The sequence below is a fragment of the Thermothelomyces heterothallicus genome, assembly GCF_042370625.1.
Source record: "Thermothelomyces heterothallicus CBS 202.75 unplaced genomic scaffold P884_scaffold_9, whole genome shotgun sequence".
NCBI lineage: Eukaryota > Fungi > Ascomycota > Sordariomycetes > Sordariales > Chaetomiaceae > Thermothelomyces > Thermothelomyces heterothallicus.
Window position 1 is genome coordinate 398057 of NW_027192570.1, and position 22486 is coordinate 420542.

General features: G+C 55.2%; 3 protein-coding genes across 3 annotated transcripts; 2 read left to right on the forward strand and 1 right to left on the reverse strand.

Annotated features, from left to right (window-relative positions):
- Window positions 1–7470: 7470 nt before the first annotated feature.
- Window positions 7471–9592, forward strand: P884DRAFT_198562 (uncharacterized protein; the record flags this gene model as incomplete). The annotated part of the gene is made up of 3 exons (XM_069438157.1): window positions 7471–7533; window positions 7615–7761; window positions 7832–9592. The coding sequence occupies 3 exons, from the start codon at window positions 7471–7473 to the stop codon at window positions 9590–9592; spliced, it is 1971 nt and encodes a 656-aa protein (XP_069298132.1).
- A 1749-nt stretch (window positions 9593–11341) lies between these two features.
- Window positions 11342–14727, reverse strand: P884DRAFT_277091 (CAS/CSE protein; the record flags this gene model as incomplete). The annotated part of the gene is made up of 8 exons (XM_069443036.1): window positions 11342–11972; window positions 12028–12331; window positions 12383–12465; window positions 12520–13829; window positions 13890–14060; window positions 14132–14299; window positions 14372–14514; window positions 14658–14727. The coding sequence occupies 8 exons, from the start codon at window positions 14725–14727 to the stop codon at window positions 11342–11344; spliced, it is 2880 nt and encodes a 959-aa protein (XP_069298133.1).
- Window positions 14728–16673: 1946 nt separating this feature from the next.
- Window positions 16674–21735, forward strand: P884DRAFT_198849 (uncharacterized protein; the record flags this gene model as incomplete). The annotated part of the gene is made up of 2 exons (XM_069438185.1): window positions 16674–16991; window positions 17095–21735. 2 exons carry the CDS (start codon window positions 16674–16676, stop codon window positions 21733–21735), a joined length of 4959 nt encoding a protein of 1652 aa, XP_069298134.1.
- Between the last annotated feature and the right edge of the window lie 751 nt (window positions 21736–22486).

Sequence of the window (22486 nt, forward strand, 5' to 3'; positions counted from 1 at the left end):
TACATACATACATACATACATACATACATACATACATACATACATACATACATACATACATACATACATACATACATACATACATACATACATACACTGGTCCGTATGTATGTACTGTATGTATATTCATATATGCATACAACTCTCCAGATCCAGAGGAGACACAAGCTCTGACGTGTCGCTACCCTACCCGAGTTCGAGCCTAACAGACCATGGTATCTTGCCATTTTCCACAAATTAAGGCATCCAGGACAGCTGCAAACCCGCCTCGCTAAGAGGCAACGTTATTTGCAGGAACAGCATCTCAGCGATGAAAGCGGCCAGGTCTGGTAGCCGTTCACCTGACCCAAGCTGCCAAGGAATCTACAGCTATCTCCTCCGAGTCACGGCAACGTAGGCACAGGCTGACCTGACGCGGGTAGGCTTACGCCTTTTCGTCAAGTCGCGCTTCTTCCACCGTCCCACGAGGGTGGCTTCATCAATGTGCAGACACATCAGGGAATGCGCACCCCCAAATGCGGTCATCGATAGCTGATGACAGTTACTTCTAGGCATGTATTACTCTGCGCGGGATCTCCTTTCCCTCTCGCCGGCCCGACATTACCCTTCTAGCGTATGTACAACGCCCTCCCCATCCCGTCATGGATTCGATCCACCGAGGAATGGTCATGCTGCGTTCTCTTGTCGGCTCCTGGGGCTGCGCAGAAGTAGCACTGGTAACATGGCCAAAGTGCCGCCTTGAACATGAGCAGTTGCCTGTTGAATTTATGCCAGTTGCGGGGAGGTCGTCACGAAGCACGAAATGTCCCCATGGGCGACAGCTTGCCCTTCTGTGCACATGGAACTGGTCGACGACTTACACATGAGTATAAGGTCCAAGGAAGCTAGGCGGCATCGGGGTTTAGAATCAGTCTTTGCCATCCTCCGCTACGGTCATTCTGGTAGTGCAAGGTTGAGACTGAGGGATGCTTGATTGAGCGTTTGTTATGCTGTCCATCAGCGTATGGTTTCAGGTGGTGGTCGGTCGGAGGGTCTTCCTCGACCTTCCTTTGCCACGCAAGCATTGGGGCGGGCAGGACAGGCATCCGTCGAGCGTTGAGCCGCCCTTACCTGCTCACTGTTGTAATCCACGGAGTCCGAGAAAGAAAGGTTCGGTGCGTGCCTCGGCCGAGGTAAGCTCCTGTTGTGACACAGCACTTCTATCATCCCAGTCCGGGCTCACCCGTTGATGACTGACCGGCATTAGCGATTGGAGTAAGTTCCTGCCCCGACTTCCCTTATGATCACTAGCTCACATTCTCAAGTACAGAGTACTCTACGCGATGATTCCAGCTTTCAATGCGTCATGAAAACCTCGCCCCGCCTCGGTCGTGCTTCAGAACCCCCCAGAGGCCGCCCCGTTGCCCGTATGCTCCAGAAATGCTACACCTTTCATTGCCATATCAACGTGTAATGCACCTCGAAGCGAACCGTCCTAGATCAGCTTGTTGCCGCGATAGCGTTCCTCAGAGTACCGCCCACTGAATGGGCATGGAGGCGCCTCTATCGCATTGAGCCTCAAACCACCAATCAAGCTTTGCGGGTGAGCGAAGGAGAGGTGCTCGAGGCTCGATGCGGTCTGTTTACCTTGTTTTTTGGCGAGCTTTCTCTCCCCGCGCAACCCATGCTAATCTGCTCTACAGGCTGCTATTCCTCTCTCTCTTTCTCTCTCGTTAGCTGTTGTAAAGTCTCGTCAGCAATGTCCAACTCGTTCACAACAAGCAGCCGACTCTCGCACCCGCCTGAAGCCTCAGAAGGTCATATGTCTTCCGGACGATTAGAGTGTCTCAGGGACGAACCTGGGATGTGTTGAAAGAGGACAAGTTGCCTCGAAAGCAGTGGCCAGGTGCAATAACCGGCTTCTTTTGCCTCGGATGAGGAGGGTCAGTGTTTGACAGCTCCCGGGCGAGGGGGAGCGCACTACCTCTCCAAGGGCGAGATCAAGCGACTCCGTACGGATCCCATCCTTGCGCGGGGAGGAGACAGACGTCTTGTCTCAGATCGTTTTCCTCCCCTAAAATCGCAAAATGGTACACTACTATCACCAGCTTACCGCGAGAATAAGGCCCTTTTTCCGAAGGCGGATCCTTGCAGTATGGAGCCCCTAATCGTCAAAAGGTCCACCCTCGCCCCCTTCCATTCTCCTTCCCAATTTACGGCCTCTTCCGGTAATGGATGCGAACGCCTGCTCTTCCACTGTTATTAAGTTGGGAAGCATACATGCACTCAGGTGCTCAAATGAACCACATTGGACTGTAAGCCGTACACTACAAACCGAGTGACTTTATCCATGACAACCTTCTTCGTCCGGCGCGGTCACTTCGCCTCCAGAAGGGAAAAGAAGGGAGCAGAAAGGAGAAGCCGCCGCCGTATTGTCGCTCGCCTCGTTCGGCAGAGCATCTCCACCTCCCACCGTACCCGCGGGGGTTGGTGCACCCGCCCAGCAGCAGTCCAGCCCCGAACCGACAGACGGACGACGGCGCCTTCTCCCTGACTCTTGTAGTGTACTGTATGTACGCGACTAATCCGTACATCACCGACCAACTCATGTCACGGAAGGTGCCGATGCTGGGACTACCTGAGAGGAACTAAGGGGATCGGCATGACCATTGTCTGTTTACAGTTGGCCTGATGTCATGCTCCCAAAGCTTGTGGTTTTGTTAACCCCCACAGCAAGCCTCCCAAGCTTCGTTGTGTACCCCACTTCGACAGCTCACAGTTTCCTTTGCAGGCAAAGAGCATTGCTCCGTAGAGCCCGGAAGTTGTTGGGGAAAAAACGCAGAAGAAGATGGTTAAACAAAATACTAAGAAGGAAACGAGTCGAATGATAGCGATAACAAGGGGGGGAAGAATACTTGTCCCGCGGGGGAAAAAGGGGAAGAACAAAGATTTGATAAAAGAAAGTAAAAGAAACAACTATGCTGGGGTTCTCAAGTCGCCGCCGCCTTCTTTCTGGGACAAAATCGAGCGTGTTCTGCTCAGAGCCGAGCAAACCCACGGCAGCGGGGACTGCGATGGAACAGCAGTCCCAAGAAGCACGGTACGGGTGTAATGTAGTGTACGCAGTCACTAATCCGCAGTCAGTCTCCGATGGCGATCCCTTCACCGGGGTCCGGGAAGACTCGAGTCTCTCGCGCTCCGCGAAGGTTTGCCGAAACCATCGCGCAGGGTTCGTCCGTGATTACGCGGGGCCCGATGAGGAACTCTGCGTCAGTCGCAGCGCTTTTGGAGAGATCAACCTTACTAACGAGTTAGTGCTTCCTCTGACAGCTATTTTGGGCGTCGTTAGCGCGGGGAGGGAGAGGGGAAAGGATTTTGTCCTTCTTGCTTGTCCTGTACTAACTAGTTTGTACATACTACAGTAGTGTAATCCGTACACCAAGTAGCAAACCTGGAAGTTTGCCGCACTGCAGTCTCCGATTATCCGAGTCGGTCACCTCGAGGCAACTCACTGCGGAAGGAGCCTTTCCCCCCCTCCCTTCCTTTGTTGACTTGAATGAAGACCACACGGAAGGCAGGGCAAGGCAGGGGGAGAGGGCAGAAGCGGCTCAGGCCACCTCATGCCGTTTAATTAACTGGCTGATGCCTCTGGAATAACTACACAACGCTACTACACTGACAAGGTAGGTAGTGAAGCCCAGTGAGCGTGTGGATGTTCCGGTAGCCGGATGCAACCTTTTGGGTGGTCGACGTTGGGTTCGATGCGCGTTGAACACGCGACAACATACACCTACGCAAGTTCTCACGGAGAATACTCCGAGCTTTCTGTATCGGAATGTACGGAGTACATATATACACCAGAACCCCCATTGGATCGACTTGAGTAGTTAACGAGGTGCAATGTAAGGTAGTATGCATTAGTTTCTCTGTTTGCCTCTTTCGCGTAGCAATGATCAAGTGCGGTGCGCCCATTGCTCGTGGAGTGCTGGAATCCAGTTCTTCTAGACAAACAGTAGATACTCCGTGTAGTAAGGTGTTTTGCAATCCATACCATTCTCCACTGGGTGAGTGTGTTATCATTTCGATTCTCGGTGCTTCTCGAGTGGCTCCCGCGCGAAACCCTTGCTAAGAGTCCGAGGTGTCCGCAGCACCGATGCCTTCGCTGCCGCCACCAGACTTCTCTGATCAGCTTACCCAGGGGTGCAGACGCCTTGACGCAGAAATAATTAATGATTGGAAATGTCAAAAGATAAATGCGTTGCAAGTCTCGGGGCACGGCGCGGGAAATGCCCAAAGCGCAATAGGCTAACTACAAACCCCGAAGTATGTACTGTATGTACATACACCAGGGGTGTCATCTATCGCGCTTTTCTTCTCGTTTCGTGCCTTTTGAGCTGATTTAAGACCAAGTCCGAGGGGGCTCAAGACTGCTGACCACATCTGCAGAGCATCTCCATCGAGCCATTAAGACCTCCCAACTTCCATTGCAAGCGTGCTTCATGCGTAGAGAAGAACAAAGGGATAGCAGCAGCGCTCTCCACCTAACATGTAGCCCCTCCGCTTCCGTCTACACTGTCTCGCGTCACTCGGGTACACAGGCACCAGTGTATTATATAGATCAGGGGAATGACTTCGTACCATCACATACATATATACGAATAACGAATGTTCTGTCTATACTCTGTACTTTCTTCACCTTACAAAAGCCGGGCTCGCATCCCGAGACATGGCACGACCCTCGTTACACATACGACATTACAAAAACTATTTTTGCACGAATTACGGATATTGTGGCAAACATCAGTTGCGGTCAGCCAGTTTTCGTCAATCGAAGCCTCCCGTGTAACTAACTATCGCCGGTTCTGGCGGATGGCCCCTGCGGCTCCTGCCTCCCTAGTGTACATACACTACGGATTACATATGTGCACTACACAGTAGCAGATCAACAAAGCGGCACTGAGACATCTTCCGATCTTCTTGCCGCCCCTCCCGTCCAGGAATGGAACAAGTAGACTGGACAAGGGCGGGAAGACATGGTTGCACTTCGCCTCCGCCTCATTTGCCTCTCTGGCGGTCAGCCAACATCAGACTCTTTATGCGGTGACAGTCTCGTTTGGATAGAGTTTTTCTCGTTGAACTGATAGTGATTCGATGCCCCCTATTATATCCACTCAGCTTCGCATCGCAAAGTTCTTCGCGGCATTTACCTATGTGAGTACGTCCGTACACAGTTAATGTCCGGCGAGTCAAGAACCGCAAGAGTATATCTCTCGGAATTAGCTAACAAAAAGCACCAAGCAATTTGGTGCTGCACGCATATGCAAATAACTTCTGTTTTATGTACGGAGTTCAGGAATGTAGTGCATTCCGAACAAGTGCTAGCTTGTATGCAAGGTCAACCACATGGTTTTGAACCAGGGAGCGCCTCCACCAGTCTTCCCGTTACGTATCCGTACTAACTATCCCTCTATACCCACGCTATGGACTTAACTCTGCACTGCGTAACAACCTACCAAGATACATACCCATCTGCGCCTGCGTCGCAGCGCGCATTCATCTCAATAGCAAGTGCGTAATTTTAGGGTCTCTCAAGACACGGTGGTCTGACGCTGCATGGCAACGACTTTGATACTAAGCAGCGCCGAACCCATGCGACTAACAGGCAAGGTGGTGTTTCTTGTCGCCTCGTGCGCGCAGCACCAACTATGGGACGAAGGCCAGTTTCAAACAATGATGTAAAATGACGGGGTCGCAGAACCAGGCCGCCTGGAGGGGCGCAAGAAACGGCCTGATTGTCACGATGCAGGGTCGCATTCTTGGGGCCTTGTGTTCTCAAATTCCCGTACATTACATACATAGTAGATCTACCGATGCATCACGATATCTACGTTGTAACCACTCGATCGCTACATCCACCGAAGCGTCACCGTTCTTATCATCTTTTTGGAACAAGTCAGTATGATATGTGCAGCATTTGTACACAAAACGGGACCCGTATGGACTGCACACAATTTCCAGCCTGGAGCGATCCGGGCCATCGCCGCGACTTTTCGGACAGCTCAGATGAAGACCTCGTCCGTTTCCACATACAAGCCCCCCATGTTGACTGGCCGGAAATACGACGGCACGCTGGACCCCAGCTTCAAGAACATGTCAAAGCTCAGGTGGCGCGCTAGCCAAGCGCACGGTGACGGTCGCTAACCAAAAATCGCCTTAGCAAACATCTGTTTTTGTCGTGGTGCGCCCCACAACTGACGCCCCACTGTCCCTCGATTAGCGATGCGACAGGGATCACGGGGGCTTTCGGTTTGCTGCCTCTTTTCAGGTTCGCACCGGGGCCGAAGGTGGGTTTAGCAGGCCCGTCCTTCCTCCGAGACGGAGCCCACTCCATGTTCTGTTCAGGTAGTTACCTTCGTACCGCACCAGCGTCCCCTCAATGGCCATCCGCGGGCTTGGAATAGCTTATTATTAGTCTGTAGAGGAACGTACGCTACCTCCTGTCGTGTTCACTTAATATCGTCTGTGCGTTGGAATATTGAGACCATTTTTTCCATACACTACCCAGGCGTGGAAGTAAGCGGAAGCCCGGACATGGGAAAACGACCCTACCCTAGATATCGTAGGACATGGGACGATGATAAGCTCTGGGAAGAAGCAGCAGCATCCCGGCTCTGGCGATGGAGACTCAATCCGTAGCAGCTGAGAACTTTGTCGGGTTTTATTCGCTTGAAGAAGGAAAGAAACCAGGCGAGACCTCCCGTGAAAGTTCACCTTAAAGTTCGCTCAAACGGAAGGGGCATGCGGTGCCGAAGATTGCCGGCCCGGCCATTTATTTGCAGTGATTGCAATCAATCAACCACCTTGTCCAGCGTCCGAGAAAGATACCCCCAGTCGCATCGCTGTCGCGGCCCACTCTCCGCTGATGAGGTTCCGTTTGGTGCCCCTGGAAGCTGGGTACCTGTCCCCAACATTCCCCCATTGTGCGCGCGGCGGTCTTCACCATGCTGCGCTAGCGCAGGTTCTTTCTGGAAAACGCATTCTTGGCTCTGCCTTGGCTGCAGCTGCTCCAGTCCACATGCTCCCCGCGTGGCTGCATTTTATTCATCTCGCCCCTGCGCTTCCGGACGCCGCGCCAGTCAGTCAGTCTCTTGTTCAACCTGCGGCCCCGGCCCGGTTCTGGCTTTCTCCTGAGCGATCTCCTTCCGCCTCCGCCTTTCTCTGACGGGTTGCTTGATTGGGGCCCATCCTGGACCTGACCCGCGGGCGAGAATCGGTTTGCGGGTGCCCCGTTCGCTGAGATTTCCGGCAAACGCTTCCGACAAAAGGGAACGGCGCACATCGCCGTTGTGCGGCCGATTAAGGTCTCCTTCACCATGCGCCCCCTCTATGGCTAACACACCCAATTCCCGTTCAAGGCCCTCACTCTTAACGGAGCTCCCCCTACGATCCCCTCTATCCATCGATCGACGACGAGAGAGCTCGGCAGAAAACATGGAGGGACCTCTGAGCATGCCCCCGGAACGGGGTACCATTATTGGCAAGCCAGTCTGGAAGGTAATGCATCAGACCCGCCGCGGGTCTTCTGTAACTATGTGTGTGCGTGTGCCAATTGAACAGCCGTTGACCGGTTGATAGGTGCGATGGGTGGTTATCGGAGGCTCGACTCGAGATCGGACCCAACTGGACACAGCCAAGAGAGGACAGACTAACCGCACATCCGCGCCGAGGGAGCTCACCCGAACGCTCACGGAGGGCATGTTCCTCTCCATATACAAGTCCAAGGTGTGTCCCGCCATTGCTGCCGAGGGGGGGTCGACAACGCTGACTGAAGAGGCGGGGGGTTACTCGACAGGACGACACCGAACCAATACAGCAGTACGCGGTTAGTTCGATCGCCGACTGTCAGCTCCAGATACTTTCGCACCGCAAACAAGGCCCAGCCCTCCCGACCATGGTCATCAACATCTTGCCAGATCCGCAGTCAGACAAGGCGAGGAAGCGACGCTCGAGCAGGACTGCCGCCTTTTCCGCTCCGAAGGAGACTGGACCGACCAGTCTGTTGTTCCGCCCTGGAGAAGAACGGCAAAACCTCCAAGAGTGGGTGCGCTTCATTCAGCAAGCCATCCAGCCATATGTCCCAGACAGAGTGCCCATGAGCCCGCTCACGCCAGCGTCGCCGACCTTCGTCAACCCATTCACGCCTCGACCCAGGGAAGCCAGCGACGTGCAGCAGCGGCCGAGCAGTAGGAATGGTTCGCGCCCAGGGTTCTTCCTGAAGAATCATTGTCAAGCGAGCTCTGCCCGCGACCGGCCCGTCACCTTCTCTGATGCCCCTCCGAGTCTGCGGTCCAAAAGGAGCGACCTTTCTTCACAAACCGGTTCTACCACCCAGTCCCATATGGCTTTCCCTAGCTACACCGCAATGGTTCCTGCGGACCTCCCGTCCCCGGCAACGACGATCGGGGAGTATCAGGGTGAGTTTATCGAAGGATGGACATCAGCCCAGGGCAGATCGTCGGCACTCAGTTCCCCCATCAGAGGGCGGGGCAGTGTCAGTTTGCAGGCGCCGGCTCCGCTGCCGCCAGCACCAGACCCCAACCCGCCGCCGGGCCCGCGGGAAACCATCCTCGACAGGGCGTTCCAGTTGCGCTGCATCCCCGGTTCCGAGCGCGAGATTCCCGGGGAGGAAAAGTTGAGCTCGTTGGCGCGTTTTGACGCGCTGATGCGGGAAATGGATGAGAAGAGGAAGCAGCGAGAGGCCGAAGCGGCAGAGTCGCGAGCACAAGCTGCCGCAGATTCATCGGCCGGAACATCGAGTTCGCAGCCCAAGAGCGCATTCGACCGTGACGATTCCGATTCGGACTCGGAACGAGACTCGGACGACGACAGCGACGATGACAGCGACGGGATTCTTGGGGAAGGCGACGTTGAGGACCAGTTTCCGTCGACGTCAGCTCAACAAAGAGCCCTCGATTTCATTGCGGGGAAATACGAGCCTCCACGTCGGCATCGACCAACGTCGCGCGGCATGCGGTCTCCGCCGACTTATAACCACGAGGCGTTCATGGCTCTATCAAGTCCCGGGTATTCCCAGACGCGGCCCCAGACGGGCTACTCGAGGACCCGGAGCAGGCCGGGAATGTCTCAGAGGACGCACAGCCAGCCACAATTGGCGACAATGCTGGCTTCCTCGTCGTCTCTGGAACCGCCCAGGGAGTCCGAGGATGGAACTGGATTCAGCTTCACCCCAGGCTCTCCATCGGCCACCCACCGCAACTCGGCCGAGAAGCGGCACTCGGGGTCAAGCACCAAGCGCCTCAGCTTTACCGAGTTCACAAGGCGCCTGAGCAGCGCAAGCAGCCTGCTCCTTGTGCAGACCAACGCCAGCGGTCCTTCCAGCAGGAGGGCGAGCAACAGCGACATGGACCCGCAGCAGCAGCAGCAGCCGCCGCAATTGCCTCCTCAACCGCTGCACCACCTTCACCTGAGGGCTGGCCCGCCGACCCCCCAGCAGTACCATCAACCGCCGCAGTCTCCACCTCTGGCAGGCGAGCGTGAGCGGCGCGGCTGGCGGGGCAGTGTGGGCGTGTTTGGCGACGGCGGCTTTGTATGACCGGGACTGGGCTTGCTTAACGTTGCCGTTTCCGTTTCCCCAGCGCATGCTGGAGTGGCTTGTTCTCCGGCTGAGTTTTTCAAACGCTTTGATATCCCGGGCAGCATTCTTTCTCTCTCTCTCTCTGTCCCTCCTTTCCTGGCACCGTACATATCCAGCATTCTGTTTATTCGGCACGTTGCTACTGTTGTCGTATTGCCGACTTTCATCACATTGTTCTCTTCTGACCACCCCGTTTTCTGTGACGACCGGCTCATGACCGAGAACTTGCTTTGTGTAAAGGGACATCTGGCGTTAATCATAATTCATTGCATATCCATGTTTGTCTTTTCCTCCCCCCCCGCCCGCCAGTCAAGATGGCGAAACGTGTAAGGGACGAATTCCCGGGTTGTCGGGGTCATGTGTAACGTGCATCTGAGCTGGGATGTTCTCTTCTAGCGTACGGATTACATCTCGAAGTGATGTTTCGTATTCTTTAAGTGTTTGGGAAGCAAGCGTCACATTTCATGCGCATGTATCCGTTTGAATGTACGTAATTAAATCTATAAATCTACGCATGTAAATGCGTCTACCAAAGGAGCCAACGAGATCCAGTGGTTCAATTTCTGGTCATCACCTATATTGGTCCTCAAGATTTAATACGCAGTACTAACGTGCAAGGACATACAACAAGGTGTAAGTAAGGTACGGTACGGGCCAAGCCGCATTGCACAGTGCCCACAGCAAGGAGCGTCAGTGCTTCGCGCCAACAATCCGCTTCGGAATCCAGTCCCCGAACTCCGGTCGGTCCCAGTAAGGCGGAACCGGAGATTCCCGAGCCAGACCTGCATCCGAACCGAGCCGGCGCTAAGAGCATCTCCGGTCTGTGAGCCTTCGGAAGGCCAGCCGACGACAAACTTGGACGCATCGAGTCAAATATGTGCAAGGACACGGTGCATCACTCTCTCAGTCACTGTACATACATGTGTGTTGCCCACCGATGCCCCGCGAATCCATTTACATACGGATTACCGTATAGGATGGGTGTGTTGCGCCCTCCCTTCCCCCATATCTCCTGTTCTCATGGACACGGGCCTAAACAAGAGAGAGAGAAAAAAAAAAAAAAAAAAAAAAAAAAAAGAAAAAAATCAAGTTCGATTGAAGGAGAGAGACGCCATCAACACCCACATCCCCCCCTTCCTAGGCAAACCGAGACAAAGACTAGAAACGAGTAAAGGTGCGTGTGTCGGCTCAGTTAAGTAAGTCTTGATACGTTTCACCAAAATCCATCAAGCTCCAGCTCCCAATCCCGATCAGGCCTCGCAAACAACGCCTGGACGAGTGCGATAGACCGACGGCCGAAAGAGCAGCCAAGCACATAAGTGCATACATACAAACATAGCCTCAATAATGTGTTGCCCCACATGTGTGATCCCTTTTGCCCAGAGACACCGTCGAGCAGAGAGCTCTGCAGTTCTTTTTGGGCGCAAAGCATCCCGGATTGAAGCAGAGTCCTCATTAGATCCTCTGAACCACTTTAACGCAGACAAGGGTACATGCCGCATTTATTCCATGTCTTCCAAAACGCCATGAATCTGAATCCACCATTTTTTTTTTGGTGCTGCATTTCTTCGGTACCAAAATTCCCTTGGTATCGATTTTCGGTTCCGCCCGCCGAGCATCTAATCAACGTCGTGCCACACCGCTCCAAAACCATCTTGAACTACCCCAAACCAATTTGGACAGCAAACCCCCCTGCCCAATCGAGCCTTAAGCCAAGTACGGCGCCAAAGCGGCCTTCGCCTCAGGCGTCAGCCGCTGCTCGACGAAAGTGGCCACCAGGCCTCCAAGGCGCTGGTTCGCCTCCTTCAAATACTGACTAACCCACTTGTCCACCTCGACGATATCGGGGAAGTCGTCACGGGGCCCGCGCTTGCACGTATTGAGTGGGGTGAAGCCGACGCCAAACCCTATATCGTCCACGTCCGCCTCGTTGACAATCTCGTCGCCAAACCCGGCGGCCACGCGCGGCGGGTTCTTGAGCAGATCCAGAAGGTTGTTGCACGTGAAGCCCCAACCCTTCTGGTAGCGCTCGGCAAACTGCTTCGACTCGCACAGCGTCTTGGTGTACGAGATGACGCCGAGCTTGCGGTCGACAGGACGGGCAAACTGGCCCGTCGTGGGCAGGATGACGGTGAGGTAGAAGGGCGTAAATACATTCTGCTGGATGGCCTCGGCATGCCTGATGAAGAAGTCGGCGCCCATCTTGGCCTCCCCCCCGCGCGCCGAAACCAAGTGATAAAAGCGGGCCACACGAGACTTGTACGAGTCGGTCGGGTTCGATTGCAGCTTGGTGAAGATGAGCGTGATAATTGTCCCAAAGTAAGGCTCCAGAACATCGCTAGCGAACAGAGTTAGATGTGCTAGGAACGTTTCGCGGCGGCTTGGTAACTTACCCAGGGAAAGTGCCAACGATAGCTTCGAGAATATCAAATGCATTTTGGTCCGTTTTCTTGCCTGTCAGCAAGCGCTGGAATATGGCAAGGAAGGGCTCCAGTTTGTTCTCGGCCTTGATTTCCTCTGCAGCCTTGGGAATGATGGCAGCGATGAACCTCGACAGAGGTGGCACGTTGCCCCTGGTCTCCCACGGCCCGGGTGCGAGGACCGCCTCGATGAGCAGCTTGAAGTCGCCGGGCACCTGGTTCGCAGGGTTGAGCTCGAGGAGCAGAGCGAAGATCTGGAAGATAAAGGGAACAAATTCTATACCAGACCGTTAGACAGGCTTCGCAGTGCTGTTGGCGGCCAACCTACCAGAAACATCCTCGTGAAGGATGGCCACGAAAGGTGTCCACAACCGGGGGAGCATGTCTAGCTTAGGCGAGTTACCGCAGTACCTGCCGCAAGTCAGTTCTCTGGATCAAGCATGGGTGGGAATGGCAAAATCTCACCTCACAAGGGCACCGATTGCCTCAAAGTGGTAGTAATAGAAACGCGGGTTGCTGGGGTTCTCCTTAATCACGTTGGTGATGTTGATCAAGTGGTTCAGGACACCCTCAGCGCCACACTCAAGGATCCCTTCCTTCATGACGATCAGAACCCTCATGATGCAGCGCATCAGGAATTCGTTCTCCTGAAGCTTCGCAGAGGATGTGTCCTTCTCAATCAGGGCAAACAAATGTTCCAGCAGGTCCTTGGCGTACGGTTGGATATCGCTCCGCGGGAACAAGTGCTGACCCTGCTCATCGGTCAGGAATAGCACCCTCTCCACTGCGATCGCCGCATAAGTGTAGACGACGTAATTGGACGAGGCCAAGTTCTGAATGAGAGGCTGGATGGCGCTGGCCCACTGAGCCTTGTTGAGCTGGCTGCGGAAGGTATATAGGTACTTGATGGCATCCACTTTCGAAATCGGTTCGGTCGACTCGGTGAGAAGGTCCGCGGCGATGTTCTGCTCAAAGAACTCAACAACATTGACGAAGCTGTTGACCGTCTTGACGCCGTGTGCGGCAGTGACAGCACCCTTGGCAGCGATGGCTAGGAAAAGGTAGACGGCTGTGTCCTTCGCCTTCCAGTCCGTCTTGCCAACGGTCAAGTAGTGGTTGATATACCTGAAGACCACCTGCGTGACAAGAGGTTCGAAGTTGTCAAGGAGCTTGCGGAGGAAGTCGGTGGCCGCTCTCCTCCTCGAGTCGGTATCGGAACCCTCGAGGTCGCGCCGGATGAACTCGATTGGCTCATCCTCGAACATTTCGACATCCGACTCCCTGAGCGCAACATTAGGGAGAATCACCTTCTCAACAATTGTGCCCAGAATTTGCTCGTTGTTGAAAATCTCGGCGTGACGGCGCACCGAGGCAACAGCCGTCAAGAACTGCAGCGCTTTGCTTGTAAGTGTGTCGTATCTCTTCTCGGGACCCACGCTTGACAAGACGTTCCAGACATTGTTTGTGAACTCCTGAACGAATTGGCCAAAGTCGTCGTCGTACTTGTTGGTAAAGAGCTGGAGGACGTCGCAGATGTCCGACTTGAGTGTCTCGAGCGGCGTCGCCTCGTCCTCCTCGCCGTCAAAGATGGGGTTTGTGTAGGTGATGTACTTGTGGAGGAGCACGGTGATGGGTTGCAGGTGTGTCTCGATGACGGGCGGAATATCTTGGCACGAGAGGTCATAGAGGATCCTTATCAACAGGCTCATAGTTTCGAGCCAGCCTTTGAGTGCGCTGGCATTGTCTTTGTTTGCCTCGATTTGCCCGTCTGCGATCTGTCAAAAATGGGTCAGCGGGTGGTTGTCGAGGCTAACTACTCGGCAGCTCTCTCTTACGCTGAGCATCTGGACGAACGGCTCTCCGAAAACCCCGACAACATGTAGAATCTCCCTGTTTAGCTCGTTGGACTGGAATAGAGGGCGCCACCGCACGAAAATCGAGTGGGCAACTTCCAGAACGCCGTTTGTGACCTTATAGTCGGTATTGGACAGACGGCTGACGAGGTCCTGAACGAAGCCGGGTTAGTGTTGTTGGACCAAGGCATTACATGGCCGAACGCCTCCGGGCCGGGCCGTACCTGGGTAAGAGTGTCCCAGCGCTCCCAAAAGTCCGAATCAGCAATGATGCTGATGGCTTCACCAAGCTGGGTCTGTATTGTGGGGGGGGATGAAATCATCAACCCAACGAGCTCTGATTTGATGGTCTGCACCTCATCCAGAGGGAGCTTGTAGTTGCCCTCTTCGTCCTACTACAGAGTTAGGCTCCTGACATGTTCCTCGTCTTTTTTTTTCCGCAGGGGTAGACGCATCGCACGCACCACATAGTTATGGCGAATGAAGTTCTTGAAAGCGAGAGCGGCGGCGAGGCGGATCTTGAGGGGTTGAGCATCGGCGTTCACGATGCTAAGGAGCGACAAGGAGTATTTCGGCTTCTTCGATTCCTCTTTGAGGGCATTCTCAGCTGTACAAGCTCGGCCGTTAGTACTGCGGTCAGAGGTTCGAAGTATAAGGACGTCATCCAAAGTCTGGACCCGGCGACACTGCGGGCATAGCATGGCGGGGCTACCATGCATGCTCGGAGCATTTGAAGGCTCAGGAACTTGCCTTTACGATGGTTCTGCGCATCCAAAGTTGCATTCAGCAACTGGGCGAGGTGATCCAATGTTGAGGCCATGACGGGCGTATGTTCCCGGGTGGCGATTTGGTGATGAGAAGCTCAGAAGGCGGAAGTCGGAAAACAAAACATCAAGAAAAAGCAGCAGTGGTTGCCAGAGTTATTGGTGGATTCTGCTCACTGGTCATTCTAGAGCCAAATCGAATCGGGCAAACAGAGGGGTCCGCTTGCAGGTCAAGGTGGGGTGCGGCACCGACCGCTCAAGGGAAATAAAAGTGGGGAGCTTGGACTTATTAGCAGTCAAAGTGCTGCGAACCTTCTCCTATGGGCCGACTTCCTGGATCAAGTACGTAGTACACTACATCCGTAATCCATATCCGTACTAAGGTGCCTTACCTACTTACTGTACCCGATCTGCTTGATAATTGAACTCACTGGCATAGTGGCATCCCCGACTTTCCAGGTACATCCACAGCACATAACAGTAATTCTTTTGGTACTGAAAACTACAATCTGTACGTACTACAGTATGGTATTTAAGGTACCTACCTTAGGTACATACTCGCCTTAGGTGATCATTGGAATTACCTAAGGAGAGTTCTGTGTGAAGTACCTGCGTCTGTACAGAATACAATCACGACGAGATTGCCGCTCAAACGGTCGGTAGCTGAAAATATGGTTAAGACGCTGCTGTTAGTTTCGCATCACGATATACCACCTTGCCGACATCTTCAGACAGGGTCGAGCATTGATTCCAATTGTGTACATCGTTTCACGTGCCTCCTGCGTCCTTCCTCTACGTTATCCATGGTGATTGCTCTACACAGTAAGGTACATACCTTACCTTGGCATAGTATCTGTGCATCATCAGCGACCTCCCATGCGGCTGCACAAGCATGAGTCTGGCTTGCTTCTTGCAAGGAGCTGGGAGCCAGCGGGCATGCAGGGCCGGCCAATCGCTCGGTCAGATCGTAGACCCACTCTCTTCTTGTACCCTATCTATGCCCCTTGCCTGACCCCAGATTTTGACTGGACAGACACTTCGTCATCCTGTCCCGTGGTTGGCGCGGGCCGCAGACCGAGAAGCTCACTTTTTCTTTTTCTTTTTTCTTTTCTTTTTTTTGGCCTTGTTGCTCCTGCATCTGTACCCGGCCGGGCGATCGACGGGTCAGACAACAGAGAAACCACCAAATCGGATTTCGTGCGGGAAAAAAAAAAAGCGCAAGCGATCACCGGCGACAGGCTGCGCGTGAGGTGAGGTGTGGCTGCCATTCTTGGAGTGGGTGGTGGTGCATGTGGTCTTGGTTCAGGCGGAATCTTCGAAGTTCGGTACTCGATCTTCCCCTCACCTGCTCCATAATCCAACAAGGGTAAAGGTTCGAGGGTCGCGTGGCGGTCGACCGGCATTCGCGTTCCCGACCTGATCCGGAGACACTCTCCAACATCTCGGCCTCATATCGACGCTCTTGGAGCGTGAGTTTTTATGCCACTGGCGCTCCTCCGTGTAAGTGAAGTCTCTTGATTTTCGGAACCGCGCCATCCCGCATTCCCTCCGGTTCTTACGATTTCAGTCCCGCACCCTCACCTACATCTATTCAACTTGCCCGTCTTCGTCCCGGCAGCGCACGTCCATATGTCGCCGGCCTCGCAGGTCGCGCATTGTCATATCTTCCAGTTTACCACCCACCGCTGCGGCTTGCGCTGCCACTCCCTCTAGCTGCTGACTAGTTGAGGCGGACCCATTGTTGGGCGGCCCTGCATGCGGCTGCTGCAAGCTCCTGCATGTTCCTGCACCAAAGCACTACCACCTGCCAGTCTGCCGGTCTACCACCGAACGTCATACGTTCTTATTTTTTTTTTTTTTTTGGCGATCCGAATGTCGATGATTCCTTGCACTCATCTGTGACCTCGATCCCAATGAGCCACTTGAACCACTCGCTAATATGCTGCGGCGATTAGCTTCTCTAGGCCACTCGGCCGCAGAAGACCCAGCAGCCCAGGAGCCCATGTCGCCCTCCCCCGGAGACGAGCCGCCACCGCAGGAGACGAGGAGCAGCGGCGGCCTTGCCGGCATGTTCAAGGGGCTCGCCGGCGGTGGAAAGTTGACCAAGTCTCCTCCGGTCATTCAGCAACCCTTCCAGCCGATCCCCGGGTCCCAGTCCCTCGCCCAACGTTCCGATACCCTCCCGCCAGTATCTGCCCTCCATGGGCTCTCCCCCGAGCAGACCGAGCTTTTCCAACAACTCAAGGATGGCCAGTTGGGTGATCGGGTCGCTGCTGCTAACTCGCTACGCTATGCGATTGCCGATTTCCCTCTCAACCCGGTACGTTATTATTGCCGTCCCCCCCCCCCCTTCCCTCCTTTCCTTTTGATTTCACTTAGTTGTTTCAGCGCCTCTGACCTTGAGATACGCCCGGACTCAGCAGGTGCGCGATATCTGGCATGCTGCAAAGGACTTGATTCACCCGACCAAACCGCCCAGTGCTCGACAGGCCGCCTGGCAGCTCCTTGCCGAGTGTATCAAATGCCCTGGCTCTACTGAGCTCGAACGGCACGAATACTTCAGCACCCTGGCCGCGCTGGATCAATCCGAGGATTTCAATCTCCAGCTGGCTGCGCTCGAGGATCTAACCAACCGGGGCCGCAATATATCGGGTTTCTACTACGACATCTTCCCACTCCTGACCAAGTGGCTGCAGGAGGCGTACAAGGCTGCCAGGACTGCTCGGCGACAGGCCTCTCGCGGGGCCGGCAGGGCCCCCAGAGGGAGTACCCCGTTGACAGGCGAAGAGAAGAACCTGGCCCGGCTGTTCGCGCTTCTCAAAGATGTCATCAAGTTCAATTTCAAATTTGCCACGGACGGCGTGGTTGGGAATCTGATGGCCATAATCCTCGAGATATGCATGAACACGAGCGTGGAAGATGACTTGAGATCCTGCATCAACGTGGTTGACACCGTGGTCACATTTGGCACCATTCCGAACAACAAGCTAAGAGATTGCATCCAGATCCTCAGCTCGATCCACTGCTTGGTTCCCAATCTGCAAAAGGATGCCTGGCACACCATATCCATCATCTGCAAGTCTCACCACGGCCAGTCGACCGTTAGGATCTTGCTCGACTTGCTCCGCACATACTCCACGTCCCCGGACAAGGACAAGGACAAGGACAAGGACTCCGTCCGAGATGTGCGCGGGGCGCTCTCAGTCTTGAAGAAACTGCTCTCCAAGTCTACCGAGAAAGGATACCCGGCCGTTCCCCTGGCTCTCCTCGTCGACGGTCTGGCTACGGTTGCCAAGAGCAGTTCCACCAGGATAGCAACCGAGGTCTTGAAGCTCATCAATTCATTGTTTGACGGTCGCGAGGGCAGCATCAATGCCATCTTGGTCGAAGAGAACTGGTCACCGATCTTCTCTGTTGCCGTGCAGTGTGCGACGAAAGCCACTCATACGCCGCCCTCTGCGAGTTCTAGTTCGACTACCCTTCCCACAGCCGCTAAGGATGAAAGAGAGCCTGAGGACACCGTCACTGTCCAGCTGAGATCGCTGGTCAGCCGGATCGAAGCCCTGGTCACCAAAAACGACCCGGACTTTCTGCAGCGGGACGAATGCATGGTGTTTCTGTCTGAAGTTCAGCATGCGCTTCCAGACTCGGCGGCGGCCCTCGTGACTGCGTACCTCAAAGAAACCCGAGCTTGTTTCCCGTCAGAAGTCGGCTGGAAGGACAGCCTCAAGCTAGTCTTGGACTGCTTCTTTCTCAACCGGAGCCGCAACTCTTCTACTCGACTGGGCGCCTTGGAGGTCATCATCGAGGTTTACGACTTCCTCTGTCTTGCCGAGGCCCTCGTTGAAGAGGATGCAGTTACCAATCTCATCCAGCGAGTGCTCGCCGGGCTACCACTCGAGACCGATGGTGGCGTCCTCCAAGAAACGGTAGCGTTCCTGGTCAATGTGGCGGAAACAGTACCTGACTTCCTCTTCGACGATATCCTGGATGCTTTCAAGGGCGTGGTTGCCAAAGACATGTCTAGGCCGCCTTTGTCCGTACTGCCCACGCCCGAGGCCGGCCTAGCATCCCAGCATGGCCAGGTGTCTGGCCAAACAAGCCAGAGCGCGTCCAATGTTGTCACCAAAGGCTATTCTCGGATTTTCATCCGCACCATGAACACCAATGGTTCAAAGGCGGCTAAAGCGTACACGGCGCTTGTTCATATCGCTCGCTCAAACTCTTGTGAGCTAGACGCTCGGCTTACGGCGATGAAGCTTCTTTTCCGCCTCCGGGCCGACTTTGAACATCAAGTCTACCTCACAACGCTGATAGAGAACGAGACACTGGCTGCGACCTTGTACAGGACCGAAGCGTCTCTCGCGCGCAAACTGGCCGAGGATGCCGCACAGCCGGCAAGACTATCAAGGCCAGAGCACACCGGAGGGCGGCCGACCCGCGGCATATCGTTCAGCCAAGGTCAGACAGCTGAGCGGGGCGTTCCCACTCGGTCGGCATCTACTCCCAAGCCGACCACCTATCAGGGCCAGAGGCTATGGTCATTACCAGATGCCGACGCGCTGCCCGAGACGCCGCCAGCGAGACCAAGTCCGCTGCTAGCCTCACACGCCTCAAATGCGAGCGGGCCCGGCTCATCGGAGAAGGGAGCAACAGTGTTGAATATGGCACAGTGGTTGGAGGCAGTGCTGAGTCTCTTCCACCATGGATGCAACTGGGAAGTCTACAGCTTCGTTTTGGTTCATCTCCCAGCCCAGCTCAGCAACCACCCGTTATTCAGGGATGCGATACCCTATATCCAGGAGTTGCGGCGCCTCCTCTGCGAGATGGTCAGGACGAACAATTTCCAGGAGCCTCCGCACTCATCAGGCCTTCGCCGTAGCGATGTTGCCAACTGCTTGTTCCACTCCCTCATCATGATCGTCAGCTACCATCACCATTTCCAAAAGACGGACGAGGATGAAATGGTCCGGGCCTTTACGCATGGCATTTCAGACAAAACAGCGAAGACGTGCATTCACGCTCTCTCGGTGTGCTGCCACGAACTACCCATGTCGGTGAGCAAGTCACTCGTCCCTGTTCTGCAAAAGATGTCCCAGGTCATCACGCAGCCATTTGTGGCGATGCACATTCTTGAGTTCTTAGCCTGCCTCAGCCGGCTGCGCTCGCTGTACTCCAACTTCCGCGACGACGATTACCGTATCGTTCTGGGAATCTGTTTCAGGTATCTACAATACGTCCGTGAGAAGAAGCTCGCGATGCGCGGCAACATCGTCAGCGAGCCGGCAACACCAAACGTCGCCTCGGCGAGCCAGCCGGATGCTCAGGGCCAACAAGCCCCCAGCGATGATCTGCCGCAGTATGTATATGCCCTGGCATACCACGTCATCACGTTTTGGTTCCTCGCCGTCAAGCTTCCGGACCGGCCGAACCATATCGGCTGGATCACGAAAAATCTGTTCACGGACGTTGACGGGAGCGCGAGCACCGAGGAGCACGCCCAGATCACCCTCGACTTTATGCAGCGTGTGGCATTTTCCGACGCCGGCGACTCGGCCCAGGACCCCCTCTTCAAGGAGCAGTATTTTGGGGAGATTCAAAAGAAGCGGTGGATCATCGGAAACAGCATCCTCACGATCCGACAGGCGACCGGGTCGAACTGGGCTGAGATCACACGGCGCTACCCTTCCGGCACGTCCTCCTATGCGCTCCGCGTCGAGTTCACGCCTACGCCGAATCTGCCAGCCCCCGACGGCTCCGACGCCGCGGCGTGGGAAGGGCGGTTCCAGGACGGCCTCACCATTTTCCCGAGCCACTTGTTGATGCAGTTGCTGGCTCCGATGCCGCAACTCTACGATCCCGCCATCCGGCCGATCCCGCTTCCCCACGAAGATGCCGTCGACCGGGCCATCCGCGTCTTTGACCGTAACTCTCCAGTGGACGGCCACAAGGTGGGCGTCGTCTACATAAAGGAGGGGCAGACCAAGGAGGCGGAGATTCTCGCCAACACCAGCGGCAGCCCTGACTATCACCGATTCCTCAAAGGGCTGGGGACGCTGACAAGGCTGAAGGGGGCCACCTTCAACACGCAGGGCCTGGACCGTGAAAACGACCTGGACGGAAAGTACACCTACTGCTTCCGAGACCGCGTCACTGAGATCGTGTTCCACATCACAACTCAGATGCCAACAAACCTCGAGACAGACCCGCAGTGCGTCGCGAAGAAGCGGCACATCGGGAACGATTTTGTCAACATCGTCTGGAATGACTCGGGCCTGCCCTTCAAATTCGACACGTTTCCGTCCCAATTCAACTATGTCTACATCGTCATTACGCCGACTCCGCACCTCCCCTTTGTCGCTTCGCGCATGCCGCAGGAGGACGGCGCCTCGCGCTTCTGCATGGTCCAAGTCATGAGCCAGTCTGGTTTCCCCGAAATCTCGCCAGCGGCCGAGCCCAAGATGATCAGCCTCGAGGCGCTCCCCGGCTTCGTCCGGCTGCTCGCGCTCAACGCCTCGGTCTTCTCGCTCGTCTGGGCCAATAGGGAGGATGGCGAGCACGTGTCGTCGTGGCGCGAGCGCCTCCGCCAGATCAACGCACTGCGCGCCCGCTACGGCCCCAAGTCTGGGGGGCCCAGCGTCTCGCCGTCGCCTCCGTCAGGAGCCATTGCCACGCCAACTGCCGCTTCTACTGCGCCGGCAGCCGGCGGCTTGTCCGTCGTCGGCGGTGCGAGCCACGGCGCCGCCGCCTACCATCACCATCACCAACCGTCCGGGCAGGGAGGGATTGGCGCAGCAACGGGGGGAGGCATCGGCGGCGGAGATCTGGGTGGCGTGCCCGGTGCTGGCGGGGCCAACAATGCTCGGACGCCAGGTATGCGCGACAGCTTCAGCAGCCTGCGCAGGTCGTCCGTCGCGACCTTCTTCACCAACGCCACCAGCGCGACCGACCAGTCGCACCGCTCGAGCATGCTATCGACAGTGACGACAGAGAACACCGAGGCGCTGCAGCCGAGCACGGCTGAGGCGCTAGTGGATTCGGTTGATTTCTCAAAGTGGACTTGAACTAGTCCCTATGACCTGACCTGACCTGACCTGACCTGACGTGACCTGGCCTGGGTCCTCCTACCAGGATCAATAGGAGAATTGAGAGATACAGGAGCAGGAAGAACGTTGCCGAATTCGGGTGGACGGGTGGGTGTCGATGGAATGGAGTTAAGTGTGGTTCTCGGTTTTTCCTGCTTGCTTGTGTCTCAACAGGCGCGCAAAATCACGGTGGATTGGGAGATTCCTGTAGTGCTTTGCTTTTCTGGACGATGTCATGTCAAGTATATGGTGGCGTAAAATTCTCCGGTTAGAGGCGTGGGCTTGGTCATTTGTTTTGCGAGGTTGTGAGAAAGAAGGAATGCTATTTCCCCCCTTCCCTCCCTAAAGCGCACCCTATCCTGTTTTGCAGGGGATAATCTTACCCCCAAGAATCATGGTCCACGTCTGCTCTGCCCCTGGGGGCCACCAAGGCATCCGGGACCAGCTCAATATTATGTCGTCATGGCAGCCGGACCCGAGAAGTTCGTTCCTCTTTTTTTCTTTTGCTCTTTATTTCCTACTCTCCATATGCTCCCAATACTTTTGCCGGGGCAGCTTTTCCCAGCAGCTTTTCCCAGGGCAGCTATGGGCACGGTATGTACCTACATGGACTTGCGTAGGCGCCGAGTCTCCGAGAAAGGTGAAGAAGGGCTGAAACACTCGGAAACTATGGACGCCGAAGTCTGGGTGAGTCGAACATCTTCTTCTCTGTTGTATCCTGGGAGATCAT